Source organism: Pelodiscus sinensis, chromosome 17 (assembly GCF_052426305.1).
Source record: "Pelodiscus sinensis isolate ZL-2025 chromosome 17, ASM5242630v1, whole genome shotgun sequence".
In the NCBI taxonomy this organism is placed as follows: domain Eukaryota; kingdom Metazoa; phylum Chordata; order Testudines; family Trionychidae; genus Pelodiscus; species Pelodiscus sinensis.
Window position 1 is genome coordinate 13,772,067 of NC_143068.1, and position 20,267 is coordinate 13,792,333.

Genomic DNA, 20,267 nt, shown 5'->3' on the forward strand with positions numbered 1-20,267 from the left:
AATAATCTTTTCTCAACAATGGCAGGATCCCCGGGATTCAAGAAATACAACATTTCTTGCGAACTGATGTCGTTCTCCAACAGCCATTTGTCTTATGTCTGCTGCCTGAGGGAAACACACAGTCACCAAAGGAAGCCTCAAACTACTCTCCACTATCTCCTGCTCTCTACTCCATCCATAGTGAGGGGGGTCACAGAAGAGCATAGATGCAGATTCTTGTCTCAACATTCCTCCCCAAAACATTGGCAACCCTGATGGCAAGCATACTGAGTGAAAGCCCACTATAGTTCACAAGTGCTCTACTGTGGATATATACCTACCCTCATCTTACTCCATGCAGTGTCCTCCATGGGCAAATTATAAGGAACAATATACAGCTCCTTCCATCCCAACAAAATGGGCACTTCCATGAGCTACAAGCATCCTACCCTTATAAATGCATTTCTGGTATTCATGACCAAGATGACACTTCAGACAGACAAGCCAAAGAAGCCTTCCCACATCATAATTTCTTTTAGTCTCTGGTTGACGCAGTGATACTAGTGATGCCTTTACAGATGGATGACCTTCAACAGTTTCAGGAATTGTTTAAGAGGGTGGTGTCTTGGTTTCAAGTCTCTCAAGACATTTTTTCCGCAGTCTTTTACCCAAGCCCCATGCCTTGGGCAAAGAACAGGCTTTATACACACTGGATGTTAGGAGGGCCTTAGCCTTTTATTTAGACAGGACAAAGCCCTTTCGTATGTCCGCATAGTTGTTTGTGGCAATCGTGGAGAGGCTAAAGGGCCAGCCGGTGTCCGCTCAGAGGATTTCCTCACAGATAACTTCCTGCATCAAGGAGTGTTATGGTCTGGCCACGATTACCACTCCACTAGAGCACAGGCCTTTGTGGCTCAGGTCCCCATCCTGGATATCAGTAGGGCTGTGTGACAGGGCGCTGCAGCCCCACACTGAAGCTCCCGCCGTAAGCGCCTTGTTCGGGGCATGAGGAGCAGGGCACTGGCATTGTGCCGGGTGTTTGCGGGCCACTGAGCATCTGGCAGCCCCAGGCATGGCAGCCGAGATGCTGCCCAGATGTGACAGGGTGGGCGGAGCTGCCCCCAGGACATCAGGATGATGTCCCATCCTGCGCCGGAAGCAGCGGGAGATTTAAAATGCCGAGCCACGCCGGGAAGGGATGAAGGCGGGCATGGGTTAGCAGAACCCCCCGTGGAGCAACGGGGATCCAAACCCAGCGCACGTAGGTGTGAGTGTGTCTCCATCAGGTCCCCTGTGAGGCAATGAGGGCCCGAGCCCCGACAGGGAAGCCAAGCAGCCGGCCCGCTGGAGCTCAGGTAGGCCCCTTGCGGGGACGGGAAGACCAGTGGGGAAGACAGAGAGAGAGGAAATAGCCCAGGACAGGACCATACCAGGTTTGTGGGCTGATGAGTTTCGGCGGGAAGCCCCCATCAGACGGACCGGACCCTGGAAGGTCCGAGTCCTTAGGGCCCTGGGCTGGGGCCTGTGAATGAGGGCGGGCCCGGGCCCCCCTCTCTAGTCTCACCCCTGAAAAGCAAGGACGTTGCATCGCGAAAAATATAGACAGCCAGGCAGGGGAAGCCAGCCAAGAACAAAACTACGGGTGAGGTGGTGGGACATGTGGGACAGTCCGCCGGGCTGGGGAGAAGGCAACCCGAAAGTCCACCCTGGCTCGGTCACAGGCTGCCACATGGTCTTTGATCCAGACCTTTGCCAACCACTATGTGCTGGCTCACCAGGCGAGGGAGGACACAGTTCTTGTTAGGTCTGTTCTCCCCTCCGTGATAGGTTAGAACTCGAACCTCACCTCTTGGGTTTCTGATTTGGAGTCACCTACATGGAATGGACATGAGCAAACAGTAGAAGAAGGACAAAAACAGTTACTTAACTTTCGTAACTGTTGTTCTTCAAGATTTGTTCCTCATGTCTATTCCAAATCCCAGCAGGGGTATATATTAGCTGATATAATGGTGCCACTTCAGGGGGCTCCCCTGCTGGCCCAATAGGTACTGTTAAGAGAAAAACTTCTGACTATGCATACACACGGTGTACACACCAACATGGAATGGACATGAGTGACACATCTCGAAGAACAACAGTTATGAAAGGTAAGTAACTGGTTTTTCCTCATGCCATAAATAAGAAGTTGGATGGAGAAATGTTCACTTCGCCCTCACCCTGAAGTCTTCTGTTGCTTTTCTGGGCTCTTCTTTTTTCTTTTTCATAACACCTAGCAGAAGATCTTTAACCTTCATTTATTACAACTTACATTTTCATCTGTTCTATTTACAAGTCCATGGAATGTCTAGGTTGTCCAGTTCAATAAATACATTTTGATCCTTCTCTACCTAGGAGAATGGGGATGAGAGAACCTTTTTGATAAGTAATTATTATTCAGCTTGTTAACTTTTCAGGTTTAAACATTGGCAAACTGCCATTAAAGTTACTTGCTAAATTCATCTCTAATGTGAGTCTACTATGGTCAGTGGAACTACGTCAGAGGTATTATTAGCCCTATATTCTATACAAGAAACAGGTAAAATTCGAATGCTTATATGTGCTTTCTTTTTTCAAAGTATTTGGTTCCTGCTATATATGCCACGGTGCCCTGTAATTTGTTCTTTTACATTATTCTTGTAGTTGTGATATTGATGTACATTTATTTTGTCCAAAGGTACCTGTAACTAAAAAACAAAATGCAAAGGCCGAGGAGAATATAAAACAGACAATTAGACCAAAATGGCCTCGAAAAGCAACATTAACAAAAAAAAGTTATAAGGATTACTCAAATTCAGAGTCAGAGGGTGAAGAGGAATCTTCAGAGTACTTATATACGAAAGAAAAATTAAGAGTAGAGGTAAACAGTATTATTGATATTCTGTATAATCTCCATGAAAGTAGGGTCAAAATTTTCAAAAGTGGACACTGATTTTTAGGGATGTTAGATATTGAGTGTTTTGGTACTTGTGTAGGTGCAACAATTTTAAGTAGTTACACAGTTACTAAAATACTCCCCGAGGGTAGAACCTATTAAAAAATCAGCTCCCTGTGCAGATTGGCCCCTTGCTGCCTCTGATACAGGGGGGAGGTTGCATGTAGTCTTTTGGATTAACCGATGAGCCTAGATTTATCAGTTAATTGTTTAAATGGCTGTCCACTAACATCTCTACTAATTTTAGGTGCCTCACATTTTGAATTCCCAAGTTAGAGAACCTTGAGCTAGATTTTTCTGAAGCACCTGTACTTTCCATTAACTGGAATTGTGGATGCTCAGACCTTCTGGAAATTACTTCCTATTTCTTTTCCTCTACCTTTAAAGTAGTACATAGTTTTATATATGTGGAATCTTCTGTGGTCCAAAAATGTATATTTTCCTTCTTTTTTTTTTTTGTAAAGCACCTAAGCTTCTTTGGGACCTAAAAGTCCCTAAGTACGTTCTTTAAAATGACTTAGACACTTTTGAAATTTTAACATTATTCTGTTTAAAACAGAAAATATGTTGATTTAATAAAGAAGTGTACATTAATTTGTTGAATGCCTAAACCAGTTCCAGATCTATTAACCAATGGTATGTTAAAAAGATATGTTTCGCTCTTTTTTGTATAATTTTAAAATTATATCAAGTAAAGGTTGTATACTGGACTAAATCTGCGACATGACAAACATGCTTAATTTGCAGTGAAGTTTTGGGAGTTGAGGACACCTAGACACATTTTAAAATCCCACTCGGTGCTTGTCTGCATCCTTAGGCACCTAAATACCACTGTAATTTTGGTCCTTAGAACCAAAGGAGGGACTCAACACCTCTCCAGATTAACCACGTGTCTAACTGGACAAGTAGCTATATTGCATTGTGTACGTACGTACATACGTGCATGTGTGTGTGTAAAATACCTAGTGTGTTTAAATGTAATACTTACGTAGATTTGTGTTCCTCTAGCAAGAGCACAAAAATGGCCTAAACAAAGCTGTGAATCAACGGAAGGAACTACAGGATAATATTTCTTCAGAGCCAAAAAAGAGAATATCAAGAAATCCACAGAAAATATTTAGTAAACCAAAAGATCCTATAAAACAAAGAAAATTGGAAATGTCACAAGTATACTCACCTGAAAGCCCAGAATCTATTGAGACATTGAGATGTGTGTATTTTTTGTATTTTCATTTTTAAGGTTGTCAGCTCAAGTTTTGGATATGAATTATGGAATGTTTCTCTGTAATATCATTTCATTCCAAATTATTACTTTAAGAAACATACAATATCCTCTTTATATCCATTTAATGTACAGCATTATATGTTAAAATGAAGAAAATACATCATCATTAGAGACACAATTTGAACCTCTTTGGTCTAGAACTATCTAGTCTGGCACTATCCGTGGTCCAGCATGATTTTAGTTAGCTGGATGGATACCTATCATAAGTGTGGCCAAGATTTTCATGGTCCCATAAAGTTTATTTACTGCCATCCGTTCTGACTCTGTGTTCTGTGCTGTTAATTAGCTCTAATTTACCCCTAAATAACTTCTAGGAGCCCAGTAAGCAGTGCAAGTGTTGGTAATGCTGCTAGACAATATTGATCTCCCATGGAATTCTCTGGTTTGGCGCCAGTCAGGTCCCAAGGATGCTGAACTAAAGGTTCAAGCTGTATTATGGTTGGTACAGGTTGAACCTCTAAAATCCATGACTCTCTGGTCCGGCAACATCTGTGGTTTGGCAGGATCATGTATGTTGCTGGACCAGAGAGCCCTGGAGCCCAGGAATGCGAGCCAGTCAGGGAGTCCAGTGGAGGGGAGCCCTACCATCAGAAAGGTAAGCCCCATCCTCAGACAGCCTAAGGCAGACAGGGCAGCAGCAGGAACAGTGAGCTCCATTCCTGTGGAACCCTGTCCTGCAACAGCAGAGCAGCTGTGGAGCCCCATCCCCAGGGAGCCCCAGCCACCAAGGGCAGCAGTGTGATCAGTGAGCCCCGTCTCCGTGAAGCCCCATCCTGGCGCAGCAGCAATGGGGCAACCATGGAACCCTGTCCCAGGGGAACCCTGGTGGGGTACAGCAGCAGTGAGGCAGCTGCGGAGCCCTTTCCCTGAGAAGCCTTGACTTCATGGGTAGAAATGGGGTCGCAGTGGCGGAGGAGCTCCATCCTCAGATAGCCCCAGCCGGCTGGCGCCAGCGTGCAGAGACCAAGCCCTGTAGCAGCAGGGCTGGAGCTCAGTGGTAGTGGGGCTGGAACAGAACCAGCCAGAGGAAGGGGCAGTATTCTGGGAAACTAGTGGCAGTGGACCTCCCCTGATCGGGCAAATTCCCTCATTTGGGAGTGGTCAGGTCCTGAGAGTGCCAGACCAGGAAGGTCTAACCTGTATTTCATACCAGAGAGCAGTAAAAATCCAATGTCCGCAAAAAGAACAGTTGGTATTCTTCTTGCTATTAAAACATGCTATAATGATGAGCAATAGTAAGTAGAAGCAATTCATTTCTTATTGTGTTGGCTTTAAGGACAAGACACTTGCATGAGAGTAACCCAATTGTGACATGAAAATATATTTCTGAATATCCAAATGTGCCCTGGGAAAAGTTTTGCATTGTATTATAAAACCCAAATATTATATAGTCATGGGAAAATAGCTGTTTCTTCTTTATATGATTATTAAGGAAGTTCAAGCATATAATTTACTTGACTGCTTATTAAAGTTTGAAAGGCAATTTTTATATGAAATATGTCTTATTAAAGGATAGGATTTTCATGGGGAAATCCCAATCCATTCAGTTTGCAGATCTTTTTTCCTAACACTATGCACTGTGTTTTCTAATAAGTGTTTGTAGTACTTAGGTCAGATCTGATTCATTGAGAACCCACAGGTCCTATTCAAGGTAACTGGAGTTGTAAGTGCTCAAAGATATTTAAAACAACCCCTTAAAAGCTAGCAACATGATTTTGTGGCTATCCTTCCATGGAACTCTCAATTACATCAATGGGAATTGTGTACAAAGAAAAGACTTGTTATATGATTTATAAAAGAAAAAGAAGGTGTTAAGTCTTAATAGCCTCAATGAAGTGTTTCTACTTACTAGGTTCTGAAAAAGTGCCAGAGGAAGCATTTACCCAGAAACATGTTTCCTTGAAAAGATCAACATCATCCTATCTTCAGGACTCCACACCAGAAAAGAGGGAATCTTTAAGCAGCGTGAAAGGAATTTCAGCAAACAAGCTTAACGCAACAAAAAAGAATAATCAAAGTTCACATCTAAAACAATCCCCTGAAAATGTCAAACAGCTGGTATTTGGAAATGAAAGTTTATCACCAGTTTTAAGTCCACTTTCTTTGGTAAAACTTTAAAGTAACTCTTTATAATTATTTCTGTGTCTGCTATCTTAAGTATACAGTATTCAATTAAAATTTAATTAATTGGAACAGCTTCTTAATTGTGATGTTTTATGAACAGCTTATTTAATTTATAGTGAGTAAAAATTACTTCTGTTTAATAGGAATAGAATTAATAGATGATTCTAACAAGAAATTAGTCCTATAAAAGGTGGTAAAATTGTATTAAACCAGGCACTCTTAACCTTAAAGCAGAGATAAGATTAATATCATTTCTCTTCTTTTATGTTTATTCAATTGAAGTATTTAACTTTAAGGTTTATTGTATTGTGTCTTTTCACTTGGATTATGTCTAGACTACATCCCTCTGTCAAAAGAGGGATGTAAGTTAGGCAAATTGAAAATGCAAATGAAGTTGGGATTTAAATACCCTGCACTTCATTTGCATAATCGAATCACCACACTTTTTTGAAAAAGGGTTTTTCGAAAGTGAAAGCACCATCTAGACGCGGTTCTTTCAGGAAAAAAACTTTTTTTTCAAAATGAGGAGTACAGGATCTTTTGAAAAAATGGTTGTTGGTTTTTTTGAAAGAATCGCGTATAGATGGCGCTTTCACTTTCGAAAAACCCTTTTTCGAAAAAGTGCTATGATGCGATTATGCAAATGAAACACAGGATATTTAAATCTCCGCTTCATTTGCACTTTCAATTTGCCTAATTTGCATCCCTCTTTTGACAGTGGGATGTAGTTTAGACATATCTTTCGTGTCATGAGTAGGACAAGTACATAATCAAGAAAATCAAGTAGTGATCTAATCAGGAATACAAGTGTAACAGCCATCGGAGAAATTATCTAAATTATATATAAAAATGTACAGTAAAACAAATAGTAGTATTGAGAAGAGGTTCCAACCAAGATTGGGGCCCTCTTCTTTTAGGTGCTCTCTGCATACATAGTTAGTAGTCCCTGCTTCAAAGAATTTGCCATCTAAATAGACCAAGCAAAGGGAGTGAGAAAAGAAATATTATTCCCATTTCACGGATGAGGAAGTGAAGCAGAGAGAAATTAAATTACTAGCTCAAGGTCACACAGGAAGTCTGTGGCAGAGTTGGGACCTGCACTCAGAATTCCTGAAATCCAGGCTAGTGCCTTACCCACAAGACCATACTTTCTCTCTCTTCCATCTGTTTATTCATTGATCAGTTGAAACAAACACTAATGTCCCCAAGAGAAATGAAACTGAGTATCTTCCAGCACTATTTATATACATTTCTGCTAATTGGTTATTCAGTTGCATATGTTCATTTCAATAGAGTGGTGCGAACACATACTTATGTATGTATACTTTACTGAATTTCCAGCTGGGGACATGAATTGAGATTTTCCCTAAACTGCAGATGCATATTCCGAATTGCTGGCTAGATTCTCACCAGTAGGTGTTATATACAAGTGTGAGCAATAGTTTGCACTCACAGAGCTTTTGGAAGTCCTGTTTACTTGGCATTGGGCTAAGCCTACATAACTCTTGAATCAATTAAATTGATGTTAAATTAGTGGAGGCCGGGAGTATCTGAAAGTGCCTTCAAATTGCCTCCCACTCCTTGGCTGTTCTCCCTTCCTCATGGCAACAAAGCTTAGGGTTCTATGTTCCCATAGGAACCTCACACTAGCCTTTTTCTCCAAGTTCTGCTTTAGGGATTTGGAGGGAAAACACATTTAAATTAATAGACTGTGGGTGGAATTTTCAAAAATGATGACTTAGAAACACAAACCTCAATGATTTTCAATGAGACCTCTGTTTCTAAATCACTTACGGTGGGATTTTCAAAAGAACTTAAGTCAGCATTAAGTCACCTATCAGAGATGATCTAGATAGTGCTTGGTCCTGCCATGAGGGCAGGGGACTGGACTCGATGACTTCTCAATGTCCCTTCCAGTTCTAGTATTCTATTATTCTAATTTGATCAGAGCATTCCTGCATGGTTTGTGGAGTGAACTGTGTAGAAAGTCTGTTTCCCTTGTCATCGATTTCAGACCCTGGAGTATAGTCTCAGATGGGTGTTTTGGTGGGGAAGTGAAAATATCATAGAGTGGATATTTTCTGCGTCTATATCCCCATCTCATATGTGACTTTCTGACTTATTGGCTATCTGACCTCTTCATTCATAGACATGAAATTATGATCTGTCTCTTAATGATTAGAAAAGTAAAGACAACAGGCTCATCTTTATCTTAAACTTTAATAGGATAATAAACATGTTTACAGCCACTAGTTATTCATCCTGGCATGCTGACGTTTTAAAAAAAAAACTTGTTTGGTTTCTATATTGTTATTTACATTGATAAAATCATCTTCATATGGCTGATGTAAATGTAGAGCAACAACTATAATGTTACATTTAGATGGGTAAACCAGATAATTTCATCAGGAGTAACACAGGGTATTGCTGTGATCCTTCTTTCTTATTTGGAAGTTGTTAAATGCTCCATGACCTGTGCTGGGTGACCATAGTCGCACATTGAAGAGTCTTTAATTTTCTATTTATGCCGCAAGTATCACATTTACCAGGGTTTGTGTAGATACAGTTTACAATTGCTCATGGTCTCTGTGGGTGATCAGAGCCAGGGATCTTCTGCATCTGAACTTTCATGTGGTGTTTGTGACATTTCGTAAATTCCATTCAGCTTTCCAAGCTTCATCAGGGTTGAAGTTGGAATGCTGAAAGTTAAAAGCATGAGTCCAAAAGGGATTACAAGACTTCAAGCAGTGGTGAGGAATGTTATTATGGTCCTGCTGGATGTGAAGGTGTTCTTTTTCCACATTGCAGTCTTTAGTTGGATATCAGTAAGTTAAGTGTGACTACTTCTGATCTATTGTAATGAAAAATACTTGACCATAGAGTGTACAAGGTCTGTAAAATTAGTATATTTGAATATCCATTTTCAGTAATAGTTTTAATGTTTTCTTTTGTGTAGCCTAGCCTGACTCCAGTAACTACGGACAAAGTTGTGTGTGGAAAAGACATTGAAGTTACTGAACCTGAAGCAGAAGTATGTGATATTAATGAGGCAGTTAATGTTACAAATTACCTTTCAGACAAACTCTCCATTGAAACAGAACTGCAAGATCTCACTAAGAATATGCAAAATAAAGGAGAGGTATGATATAAACAATCTATCCTTTTGAAAAGCTGCAGCTTTATGTTTGTTTATTTTACAGTTGGTAGCATTAGGGAAAATGTATGTTTATTGCTTTACATTTTAATCATTGTTTTCAAATCTTGTGATCTTGCCTGCATATTTCAGTTTAGTATAAAAACAGTGTCGTTTGGGGGATGTTATTGTTAGAAATGATCAGACTTTGCTTGTGTTATGATTGAAAAGAAATAATCTCTCATCCCAGCAAAAGCACTGATAATTTGTATTTTTAAAACAAAGAATACAAAATACACCCTTGCTTTCGCTTTGAATTTTTAAAATTGAAAAAATAAGGGTGTAATTTCAGAAGATCAGGAAGGGCAGCCGCCATGTGTACCAGGATGTGGCTTGCTTTTCTTCCTGTTCCCTGGATTATCAGGGAGTGAGGGGAAAGTACTTTGATTCCATAAATTACTCCTTTGCCCCCATCCTTCACTAGCCAGGAGTGAGAGGCGTGCACTGAATCCAAGTACTTTCCCCTCATTCCCTAATAGTCAGGGGGAACGGGAAGAAAAACAAGCTGCGTCCCAGCACGCAAAGCTGCTGCCCCTCCGCCCCCCCCCCCTCTCCCAAAATGGTGCCTTTGGGGGGAAATGTCAAAAAGAAAATGTCTTGTCTCTTTTACCTGCAGAAACTTACAAAATTAGATAGTTCCTTGTACTTTTAGGCTTAACATATTAGGGCTAGAGATTTTTTTTTTTTTTTTTGCCACTGGACCAATAAAACTGGTATTGATAAAACTGGTATTTACAAATTGATTTGTTTGTTGTAACTGTTCCTTCTTCTTCAAATGATGTCCCCATGGGTGCTCCACTGTAGGTGTTGGGGTTGTCCTGATGCCGCAGATCAGAGATTTGTCAGCAGTAGTCTGTCGGACTGCGCATGTGCATTAGGTGCCTCGTGTTGTTTGCATGGTTTCTTGAGGCATGCAGCCCGGCTAGAGGGGATAAGCACTGAGCAGTGCGATCATCATGATAGCAGACATACAGAGAATGCATAGGTGATCTGGGCGACCTGGATCCGTGCCTTGGCGATCTAGGAGATGTCGATATATGTTGGTGCCAATAATAGTGAGGGGGTGATGGAGGACTGCAGTGTTCTGTGATAGAACGGTGCCGCAAATGGTCATCAGGTGGGACCGTGGGCATGGGTGAGGGAGACAGAGGCTCAGGAGAAAAGGTGATAGACTTCGGATTGGGTGAAGGAGTAATAACCCTGTGTCACTTGCACTGGGCTTTAGTTGGCGCCGATGGTTGTGCTAGTGCAGGCTGAGCTGTAGGCTGAGGAGCAGGATGCCTTACTCGGTGCTTCAACATAAGGCTACCAACCAACACCGTCCTAGACAGCGACCACAAAAACAATGTCCCCAGAACATCATCAGGATGCCCAACCAGAAGAATAAGCGGCAGCAAGTTTGACATGTTGGCCGAGGGTCTGCAAGCTGTTCCACTGTCTGGTCATCAATGCAAAGAGGTTTGGTTATTCCATCACCGCCTAAGACCATTCCAAAGATGGTGGGCCACCATCACCACTAATCAATGGGTTCTTGAGCTAATAACATCAGGCTACTCAATTCTCTTCTCTCTCCTTCCCCCCCATTCCCACCTTCCCAGTCCCTCTTCAGGGGCCTTTCTCATAAGTCTTTGCTGAGATAAGAGGTCTTACATCTCCTCACCATTGGAGTGGTAGAAAGAGTACCCAAAGAGCACAAGGGCAAGGGCTTTTATTCCCATTATTTTCTCACCCAGAAAAAGTCAGGTGGATGGAGGCCAATCCTAGATTTCCGTCGACTCAACCAACACCTTCGCAAACAGAGTTTCAAAATGGTGACCTTAGCATCTGTTATCCCAGCTCTTGACAGTGGAGATTGATTTGCGTCCCTCAACCTGCAGGACACCTACTTTCATGTCACAATTCATCCAGCGCACAGGCGCTTCCTGAGATTCATAGTCGGAACTGAACACTTTCAATACCGAGTTTTGCCCCTCGGTCTGTCTTCAGCACCCAGAGTGTTTTTGAAGACACTTGCGGTCATCGTGCACCTCCGTCGAGCTGGGATCATTATCTTCCCCTACCTCAACGACTGTTTGATCAGGGGTCCGTTCTTCGAGGACACTCTCCAATCCACCATCACAGCAAGGGCAGTTTTCAAGGCTCTCGAGCTTATAATCAAGATTCCAAAAATCTTTAATGTCGCCTCAGCAATCCCTGGAGTTCATAGGTGCACGTTTAGACTCGACTACTGCCCAAGCATATTTACTGTTGCTCAGATTTCAGGCTTTCAGGACCTTATACAGATTCTCTCCACAAGCCCTACTGTTCCCATACTTATCTGTCTTCAATTCATGGGACACATGGCGACTACCACATGTGTCGTAGCGCATGCATGACTTCATCTCTGCTGTCTCCAGCACTGGGTAATTAGAGTTTATGTTCTGGGCACTCAGCAGGTACTTCGTCAAGGACTATGAGTGGGAACTAGATTATCGAATACTACAGGATATTTTTTGTCTTTGGGACTTCCCCACCGTAGACCTGTTAGCCACGCATTGAAACGTGAAGTGCCGATATTACTGCTCCAGGAATCTCTATGAGATGCTTTTCTTATCCGCTGGACCGAGCAATTACTGTATGCCTTCCTTCCGACTCCCAATACCGAGAGTCTTAGAAAAGTTCACCAGGGACAATGCAACAGTAACCCTCATAGCTCCATTTTGGCCTCATCAGACATGGCTCCCATGTCTGTTTCACATGTCTCCTTACCCACCTTATCCCCTACCCAAATGCCACGATCTGTTCACCCAGGACCATGGGACCCTAGTGCACTTTCAACCCGACTATTTCCGCCTCACGGCCTGGTTCCTAACTGGTTTAAGAGCAAGGAGATGAACTGTTCTCAAGAAGTCAAATCGGTCCTGCTACAAAGCAGAAAACCTACCACCTGAACCACTTACTTAAATAAGTTGCGCAGATTTTGCTCCTAGTGCACAACTAATGGTCTACACTCAATCTCTGCCCAGATCCACTGCATTCTCGACTATATTCTGCATCTGAAGCATGCTGGTCTAGCTCTATCATCTCTCAGGGTTCACCTTGCTGTGATCACCGCCTTTCGACACATGGTTGATGGCTACTCAGTGTTCACTCACCCGATCACTAGAAGGTTTTCTAAAGGGTTGGCAGACCACTGCCCCAAGCATAGGACTTAGAGTTGGTCCTAGATGCCCTAACACGACCACCCTTTGAACCCTTGGCGACTTCACACTCTCTCTCCTAACTATTAAGGTCACCTTCCTACTAGCAATAACATCAGCACGGAGAGTAGGAGAGCTCGCTGCCCTCTCTGCTATACCCCCTTATATGGTGTTCACAAGTCAGGGGGTCATACTCCGCCCCCAATCGACCTTCCTACTAAAAATAAACTCTGAGTTCCATATCAACGAATGTATCATCCTCTCAACCTTTTACCCCAAGCCACGTTCCTCCCAACATGATGCTAGGCTCCACACACTAGCCATGCACAGGGCATTGGCCTTCTACATTGATCGGACGAAGGACTTCTGAAAGTCTCAGCAGTTCTTGATTTCACGGCCAACCCATCCAAGAGTGAGCCCCTCTCTGCACAATGTATTTCCAACCTCATTGTTTCATGTATAGTTTGCCGCTACTCATTACAGAATAAACCTCTGCCAGAATCCCCAAAAGCCCATTCTACCAGCGCAGTAGCAGCCTCTACAGCCTTCCTCAAGGGAGTGTCTTTTCATGACATTTGTCAAGCAGCCACATGGTCCTCTAACTGCATCTTTGCAAAGTATTACACCATCTCCAACATCCTCATGAGGGTTACCTCCACAGTGTTATCCACAGTGGTGAATCCTTGACTTTGAATCCTGCCTTTTTTATTTCTGGGTACTGCTACCAAGTCACCTACAGTGGAGCACCCACGGGGACATCACTCGAAGAAGAGGAAGTTACTCACCTTGATGCAATAACAGCGGTTCTTTGAGAAGTGTGTCCCCATGGGTGCTTCACTACCCGCCCTCCTCTCCTCTTCGGAGTTTCTCCTTTATATCTTTCAGATATTTGGCATTTAGGAGAAACTGGCAGGAGCCGGACCGCGCGCGTCAAGAAATCACGCGAATGGCATGAGGCACCTAATGCACATGCACGGTCCAACAAACCACTGCTGACAAATCTCCGATCTGCGGTGCCGGGACAAGCCCTACACCTACAGTGGAGCACCCACAGGGACACACATCTGGAAAAACTGTTGTTACTGCACCAAAGTGAGTAACTTCCTCTTCATATTTTGATTTTCATATTTCTAGTTTTCAATAAACACACTAACTGCTCACTTATGCTGGAGACCATCTAAATGGGTTCACAATCCTGGAGGTTGTTAATATGTAACTTTTATTGTTTTTAGGAATCTGTACCTCCGTCTCAGTTATGCTCTTCTATAGGAAGCAGAGAAGGGTCATGGTGTGAAGAACCCTGTGGTGCCATACATGAATCTGGTAAGTTTCTCTTATGAAAAATCACTTTCTGTCTTCTTCTTCTGATCAGCATCTCTGCAAAGCAGGCTCATAAAGGGCGCCTGGGCAGATTTCCTCTCTCAGCAGCAAGTCATCATCATAGTAAATCCACTGACTTGGTAGGTTGAGGAGGAGAATGTGGCCCTGGATTTAATAGATGTGCCTGGTTATTATTGTGTGCCTGTACTGTAAATATTAAGCTTCTCTGTTTAATGAACCTTGATGTATGTCTTCCTGCCCTCCCCTCCTGCAGAAAGCATGTCTCTGAAACAATGTTGTGAGCTGCTGCTGTGGCTAACAAGTCCTTGTGCTGTACAACCCAACCCTGTGCAGAGACACTGAAATGGCATCTTCCATGCCCAATGCTCCAGCTGCTCACAGAGTCTTATCTCCAATATTCATTCCAAAACCGCTCTCCCTAAGACCCCAGTATTTGGAAAGGAGACATGATTAGGCATATATAGTTTTCTGTAGTTCCTTATTTAGTCTGTGTAAGGACAACCTGCACTGTACTTCTGTAAAATTATTGTTTGTAAATAACAAACATCTTTAAAAAGCCCAAACTACTGCCCACGTTATGTCTGTGCAAACTACAGGATGGTCCAAGTCACATGGTGTGTGAGTAGGTGGGATGGGCATTCTTGTGCACTGCCCTTCACTGACAGACTAGCTCAGGAAAGCTGTTCCTTACTTTCAGTGAAGAGCGCTGGCTGTAGCTATATCAGCACAGAACAGTTGCAGTAGGGCTGTCAAGCGATTACAAAGATTAATCGCTCAATTAAAAAAATTAATTGTGATGAATTGCACCATAAAACAATAAGAAATACTATCTATTTAAATATTTTTGGATGTTTTTTACATTTTCTAAAATATTGATTTCACTTACAACACAGAATACAAAGTGTAGTGCTCACTTTATATTTATGTTTTATTACAAAACATTTACACTGTAAACAAAAACTTTGGTTCACCTCACTGAAATATTGTAGTGCAAATTCTATCATGAAAGCTGAACTTAAATTCTTCTATACAGTCAATATATTTGTGTTCTATTCAAAGAGTCCTTTTTTACGTCAGCTGCAGGGCCGGAAGGAGGGTAGACTCTGCCATAGGCAGTGCAGAGTTCAGGGGGGATCAGCCCCCAACTGCAGGTGGCATAGGGCTTGGGGGTCGGGTCAGCCACCAAGCTCAGGGGAGGGGTCAGCCCCTGGGCTGGGGGAGGGCTAGATGCCCACCATGGGTAGTGCAGAGTTCAAGAGTGTCAGTCTCAGCCCCAGGAGGCAAAGAGAAGGTGGCTTGGGTGAGCCCTGCCAGGGGGAGGAGGGAAATGGTTTGGGAAAGCCCCCCTCCCCGGGCTGTTTTATTTTAAAATATATGGTCTCCTGGGAGGGGAGAGGGACGGGTGTCAGTGTCTTTACTTTTCTTGTTTACTTCTTCCCTGAAGCTGGAACAACAGCTTCAGGGGTTTTTTCCTCCTTTCTGGTTGCTTTATTTTTCCGTGCGCCCTGTGGTGGCAGTTTGAATTACTGCACCTTACCAGAAGATGGTCTCTGAAGCAGCTCGTGCTGGTTTGCTGACCTCTATGATTAAGGAAAGTTAATTTTTTTAACGCATTAATTCTGCCCTGTGTTAATCGCATTCGTTAACACCTACTAATTGAAAGCCCTAAGTCAAAGCTTTGAATCCCGAGGGAGGATGCCTTCAGTTGATACCAGCTCCAGCCCTGGGGACGCTGATGGTGGCTACCTGGTTGCTCCCAGGGTGGAGGCAGGTAGAAGGGGTGGGACTTGACCCCACAATTCCAGGCTCCAGAGGCTGATGACTTATCCAGCCTTCCTCCAGCCAGCCAGAGCACAGAGGAGGGAGGCTGGTGCAGCATGCCACTCCTACTTCCTGCAGCTGGCCAGAGCATGGGGGAGGGAGGCTGATGCAGTGCACCACTCCATTCTGGCCATAATCGGCCCCATGGGGGGACTGTGGGATGTGCATTCACAGCCTTTGTACCCCTCTCCCCCACATACAGGCCTGAATAGTTATTAGCTAGCTAGATAGTACTTAGAAGTGTGAACGAAGGGGCCTTCCCTTCTCTCCCCTATCCTTCAGGAACTTGGGGCATGCCGCAGTCTCGGGGCTTCAATCAGTGCAGTGATTGCCTGAAACATATGCCAAACAGTGACCACCACAACTTGTGTCTTGGGGCAGCTCAGCAACTGGATCGGTGCAAGATCTGCAAGGCCTTCAAGTCTCAGACTAAAAGAGAGCAGGACACTCATCTGAAACTGCTCCTTGTAGAATCTGCCCTGGATGCACATCATCCAGATCCAGCACTAAGCACCTCTGCTCGCAGTGCTCAATTCTCAGTGTTAGCACCGAAAAAGGATTCTTGCAGTGGGAAGTCCTCACGGCCACAGCTCAGTGCTGCTCTTGATCCCCAGCATGACCCTCAAAAGTAACCAAATCTATGTCGGTGGCACTGTTGTCAACCCCCGTATCTGTGGCATCCCAATCCCAGCCCTTGTCCAGATGTCCCCCCTTTTGTTCCAACTGCTCCCATAATGACCAACTCTGAAGTTCTCCACATCAGTGACGGCACAGCCGTGATACCAGCGCCAACTTCATTTTGATGCCAATGTCAACTTCATAGACGCTCCAGAGGGAGTTGCAACCCTCCCTGAATTCACTGGGGTTCTTGACACCACCGGGCACAGGCCTTCCTTCTGGAGCATTGCTTTTCAATAATGATCCAGGTGCTGCAGTCACTCACAGACTTTTTGGTCACCATGGCCAGAACTTACTTTGAGCTTCTGGGTCACATGGCAACATGTATGTATGCAGTTCTGTGTGTGAGGCTCCATCTGCAAACTCTCCAGTCTTGGTTCACATCATTGTTTTGCCTGAGCCGTGACAATCTCAACATAGTGGTCATGATTTCAGCACGTTACCCATGGTCTCTGGTGTTGGCTGAATCCCCTGTCGTCAGTCCTTGTTGGCATCCTGTTCCATGCTCTGCAGTCTACGATGTCGCTGGTTACAGCCACATAAAATTTGGGTTGGGGGGCACACCCGGGGACCATTACCACGCAAGCCATGTGGACATGGGAGCAGCATTTCCTCCATATCAATGAGTGGGAATCTCAGGGCAGTTCACCTGATGTGTCAGGCTTTCCTTCCCCATATTGATGGCTAGTGCGTGCTGGACAACACGACTGCCATCTATTACATAAATAAACAGAGCTCTGCTCTGCCAGGAACCCCTTCGTCTATGGGACTGCTGCATAGTCCATTCCATTCACCTGGAGGCCTCTTACCTCCCAGGGGTCCAGAAGCAGTTGGCGACCTCCTCAACCGGCTGTTCTTTGCCCACAAATGTTTGCTTTGGCTGGACATCCTCCAGTGGTGGAGGTCTCCCCAGCTACATCTTTTCATGACTCATTAGAACCAGAAATGCCACCATTTATGCTCCTTCTGAAATCTCAGCCCTGGGTCAGTGGTAGATGCCTTCCTGATTCTGTGGCACACTGGCCTTCTGTACTCTTTTCCTCTGTTCTCATTGACAGAAAAAGGTATTTCTCAAGATCCACAGGGACAGGGAAGATGTCATCCTGATAGCCCTAGCCTGGGCCCATTAGCAGTGGTCTCCCACATGGTCTCATCGCACAGGACTACAGTCGTTTGTGTCATCCAGACCTGTGCTTGCTCCATCTCACAGTATGGCAGCCCCATGGTTAAACTCCGCAAAGCACACCTGCTCAGAGAGGATTCAACAACTTTTTCTTAATAGTCAAAAATCACCTACCAGGCTTACTTACCTGGCAAAATGGACACATGCCTACAGCACGCCTAGAGTGTGACCATGACCCTTTTAGCTGCCTCCATACCTTAGGTGCTGGATTATCTTGTATCTCTGGACCAACAAGGCCTAGCGATCTTGTTGCTTCCTGTACCTCTGATGGCTATCTCTGCCTTCTATCCCAGAGAAGCTGGTCACACAGGATGTTTTTTGAGCTTCCTTGTAGGGCGCTTTCTCAAAGGTATGGACAGGCTCCAGCCTCCGACCCATCGCCCTGCCTGTATTTGGAACCTCAGCCTTGTCCTGTCTGCTCTCAAGGGCCCACCATTCAAGTCGTTAGCCACATGTTCTCTTCTCTGTTTATCCTGGAAAGTAGCCTTCCTGGTGGCTCTCACCTCCGCCTGCAGTGTTCGGAACTCCATGCCCTAATGTCAGAACCCCCAAATGTGTTTTTTCTTAAGCACAAAATCCAGCTTTGCCCTTACCCGACTTTCCTTCTGAAGGTGATCTCTGGTTTCCACACGAGGTAGGATATCTTTCCACACAGGGCAGGATGTCATAGCACCAGGGAGCAAGGCTTGTACTCCCTTGATGTAAGAAGTGCATTGGCATTCTACATTGGATGGACCAAGCGCTTCTGTAAGCCTTTGCAGAGGTGGATTGAGTGAAGGGACAACCGATCATCACAACACATTTCATCCTGGATTACTGCGTGTATCTGCACATTTTGTGACCTGGTCAAGATCCCTCCACTTGCATTTAATGGAGAGATCATGCACAAGTCATGCACAAGCTTCCTTGGAAGCATTCCTGGTTTATATAGCCATCCAAGAAATTTGAAGAGCCTCAACATGTATCATTGGTACATATCTTTAGCTTTACTTTGCATTCTGCTATCATGCAAAAGTCACGTCAGGACATGGCCTTTGCTATCAATGTTTTGGAGTCAGCCAGACTGTAACTCTTTCCCTCTCCTGCTGGGTATTGGCTTGTGAATCACCTCATTAGAATTCATATGAGTAAGTATTCTAAGAAGAAAAAATGGTTACTCACCTTTAACTGTTGTTCTTAGAGATGTATTGCTCATATTTATTACATATCTACCCATCCTTCCCCTTTGTTGGAGTAGCTGTCAAGAAGGAACTATAAAGGACTCCACAGCCAACCAAACAAGTAGCAGCTAGGGTTAAAACTTTCCAGCAGTTGTGCATATGGTGTGCATACGCTAATTGGAATAAATATGAGCAATACATCTTGAAGAACAACTGTTACAAGATGAGTAACCTTTTTTTTTAGCACTTCTATGATTGTTGGACTGTTTATATGAGAGACACATGTACAGATAAGGGACAAAAACTGGACCATTTGTGGAATGTAATTGGGTAAAGGTGCATATGTATAGCTATGGATCCACCATTACACAAAGGCTGTGTAGGCTATTACATCTTGTGGTGCCCTACTGCTGCACTTAATTTATCAGCCAAATTTTGTGCTTTTTGTGAGAATAGTCCTTTCATTTTGATTTGATTAAGTACCCAGTCTTTCTCCAGAGGGTTTTTCTGCCATAAGTCTTTCAGGAATAAGATATGAAGAAGCAATTCTCAGCAGAGAAAGGAAGACTACTTATTTTAACAGCTGATTTCTAAGTATATTATGTCAGCAGACCTACATCAACCATATCATTCATCTTTTTCTGCTTCACTGGAGTCCTTGCATGGTATATGGAATAAAGATACTGAAAGTGGGGCTGCAGCTTCTTATATTGACATGCACCAATCATTCAGGGCTGTGCACAAGTCCACTTACAAATGCAACATTCATTTATTTCTCTCTAGTTCAGAATTTTTTTTCATACTTTGAAGGGCCTACAGTACAAGTGAATCTCAAACGAATGTACCACAATGATGCAGAAAGTGATTCTGATGAAGTAGAAATGAGGAAGGAAGAAGAAAAGAAAACAAAGCTGCTCCCTAGAAAATTGTTTAAAGCAGATGATGATACTACATATCAAGGTTAGTTGGAGCAATAGTCATACTAGAAATGTAAACCAGAAAACTGTTAAAAGTATTAACTATGGAAGATAACATTGCAATTCTAATTAAAATGCTTAGGATCTCTTAATAAGCTCCATTTTTATTGCAGCCATTTAAGAAAAAAGCATCACCTGATTTTTCTTTGAGAATGCTGTGGAATTTTTTTTCCTTACCTTAACATAAATGTTCAAGAAATATAGCAATTGGCTTATTATCACTCAGATGAATAAAAGAAACTGAAATTTTATCCCTTGTGATCAATATAGGGCTACTTTCATGTTTCCAAGAATTCTCTCCAAATTGGAATTTGAATGTTTATATTTTGCCTAACTAAATTTGCAGTAGTTTATCAGTTGAGTACATTATTCTATG

The 20,267-nt window shown here is 43.4% G+C and overlaps 1 protein-coding gene across 2 annotated transcripts in view; it reads left to right on the plus strand.

Annotated features, from left to right (window-relative positions):
* The window catches only part of SYCP2 (synaptonemal complex protein 2), a 137,174-nt gene that overhangs the window by 95,408 nt on the left and 21,499 nt on the right, over positions 1 to 20,267 (plus strand). For both annotated transcript variants that reach the window (XM_075901108.2, XM_075901109.2), the window contains exons 32-37: positions 2,693 to 2,875; positions 3,959 to 4,160; positions 6,088 to 6,341; positions 9,316 to 9,498; positions 13,964 to 14,054; positions 19,725 to 19,874. In XM_075901108.2, the coding sequence (XP_075757223.2) occupies positions 2,693 to 2,875; positions 3,959 to 4,160; positions 6,088 to 6,341; positions 9,316 to 9,498; positions 13,964 to 14,054; positions 19,725 to 19,874 (1,063 nt within the window). The remainder of the gene's footprint in view (positions 1 to 2,692; positions 2,876 to 3,958; positions 4,161 to 6,087; positions 6,342 to 9,315; positions 9,499 to 13,963; positions 14,055 to 19,724; positions 19,875 to 20,267) is intronic.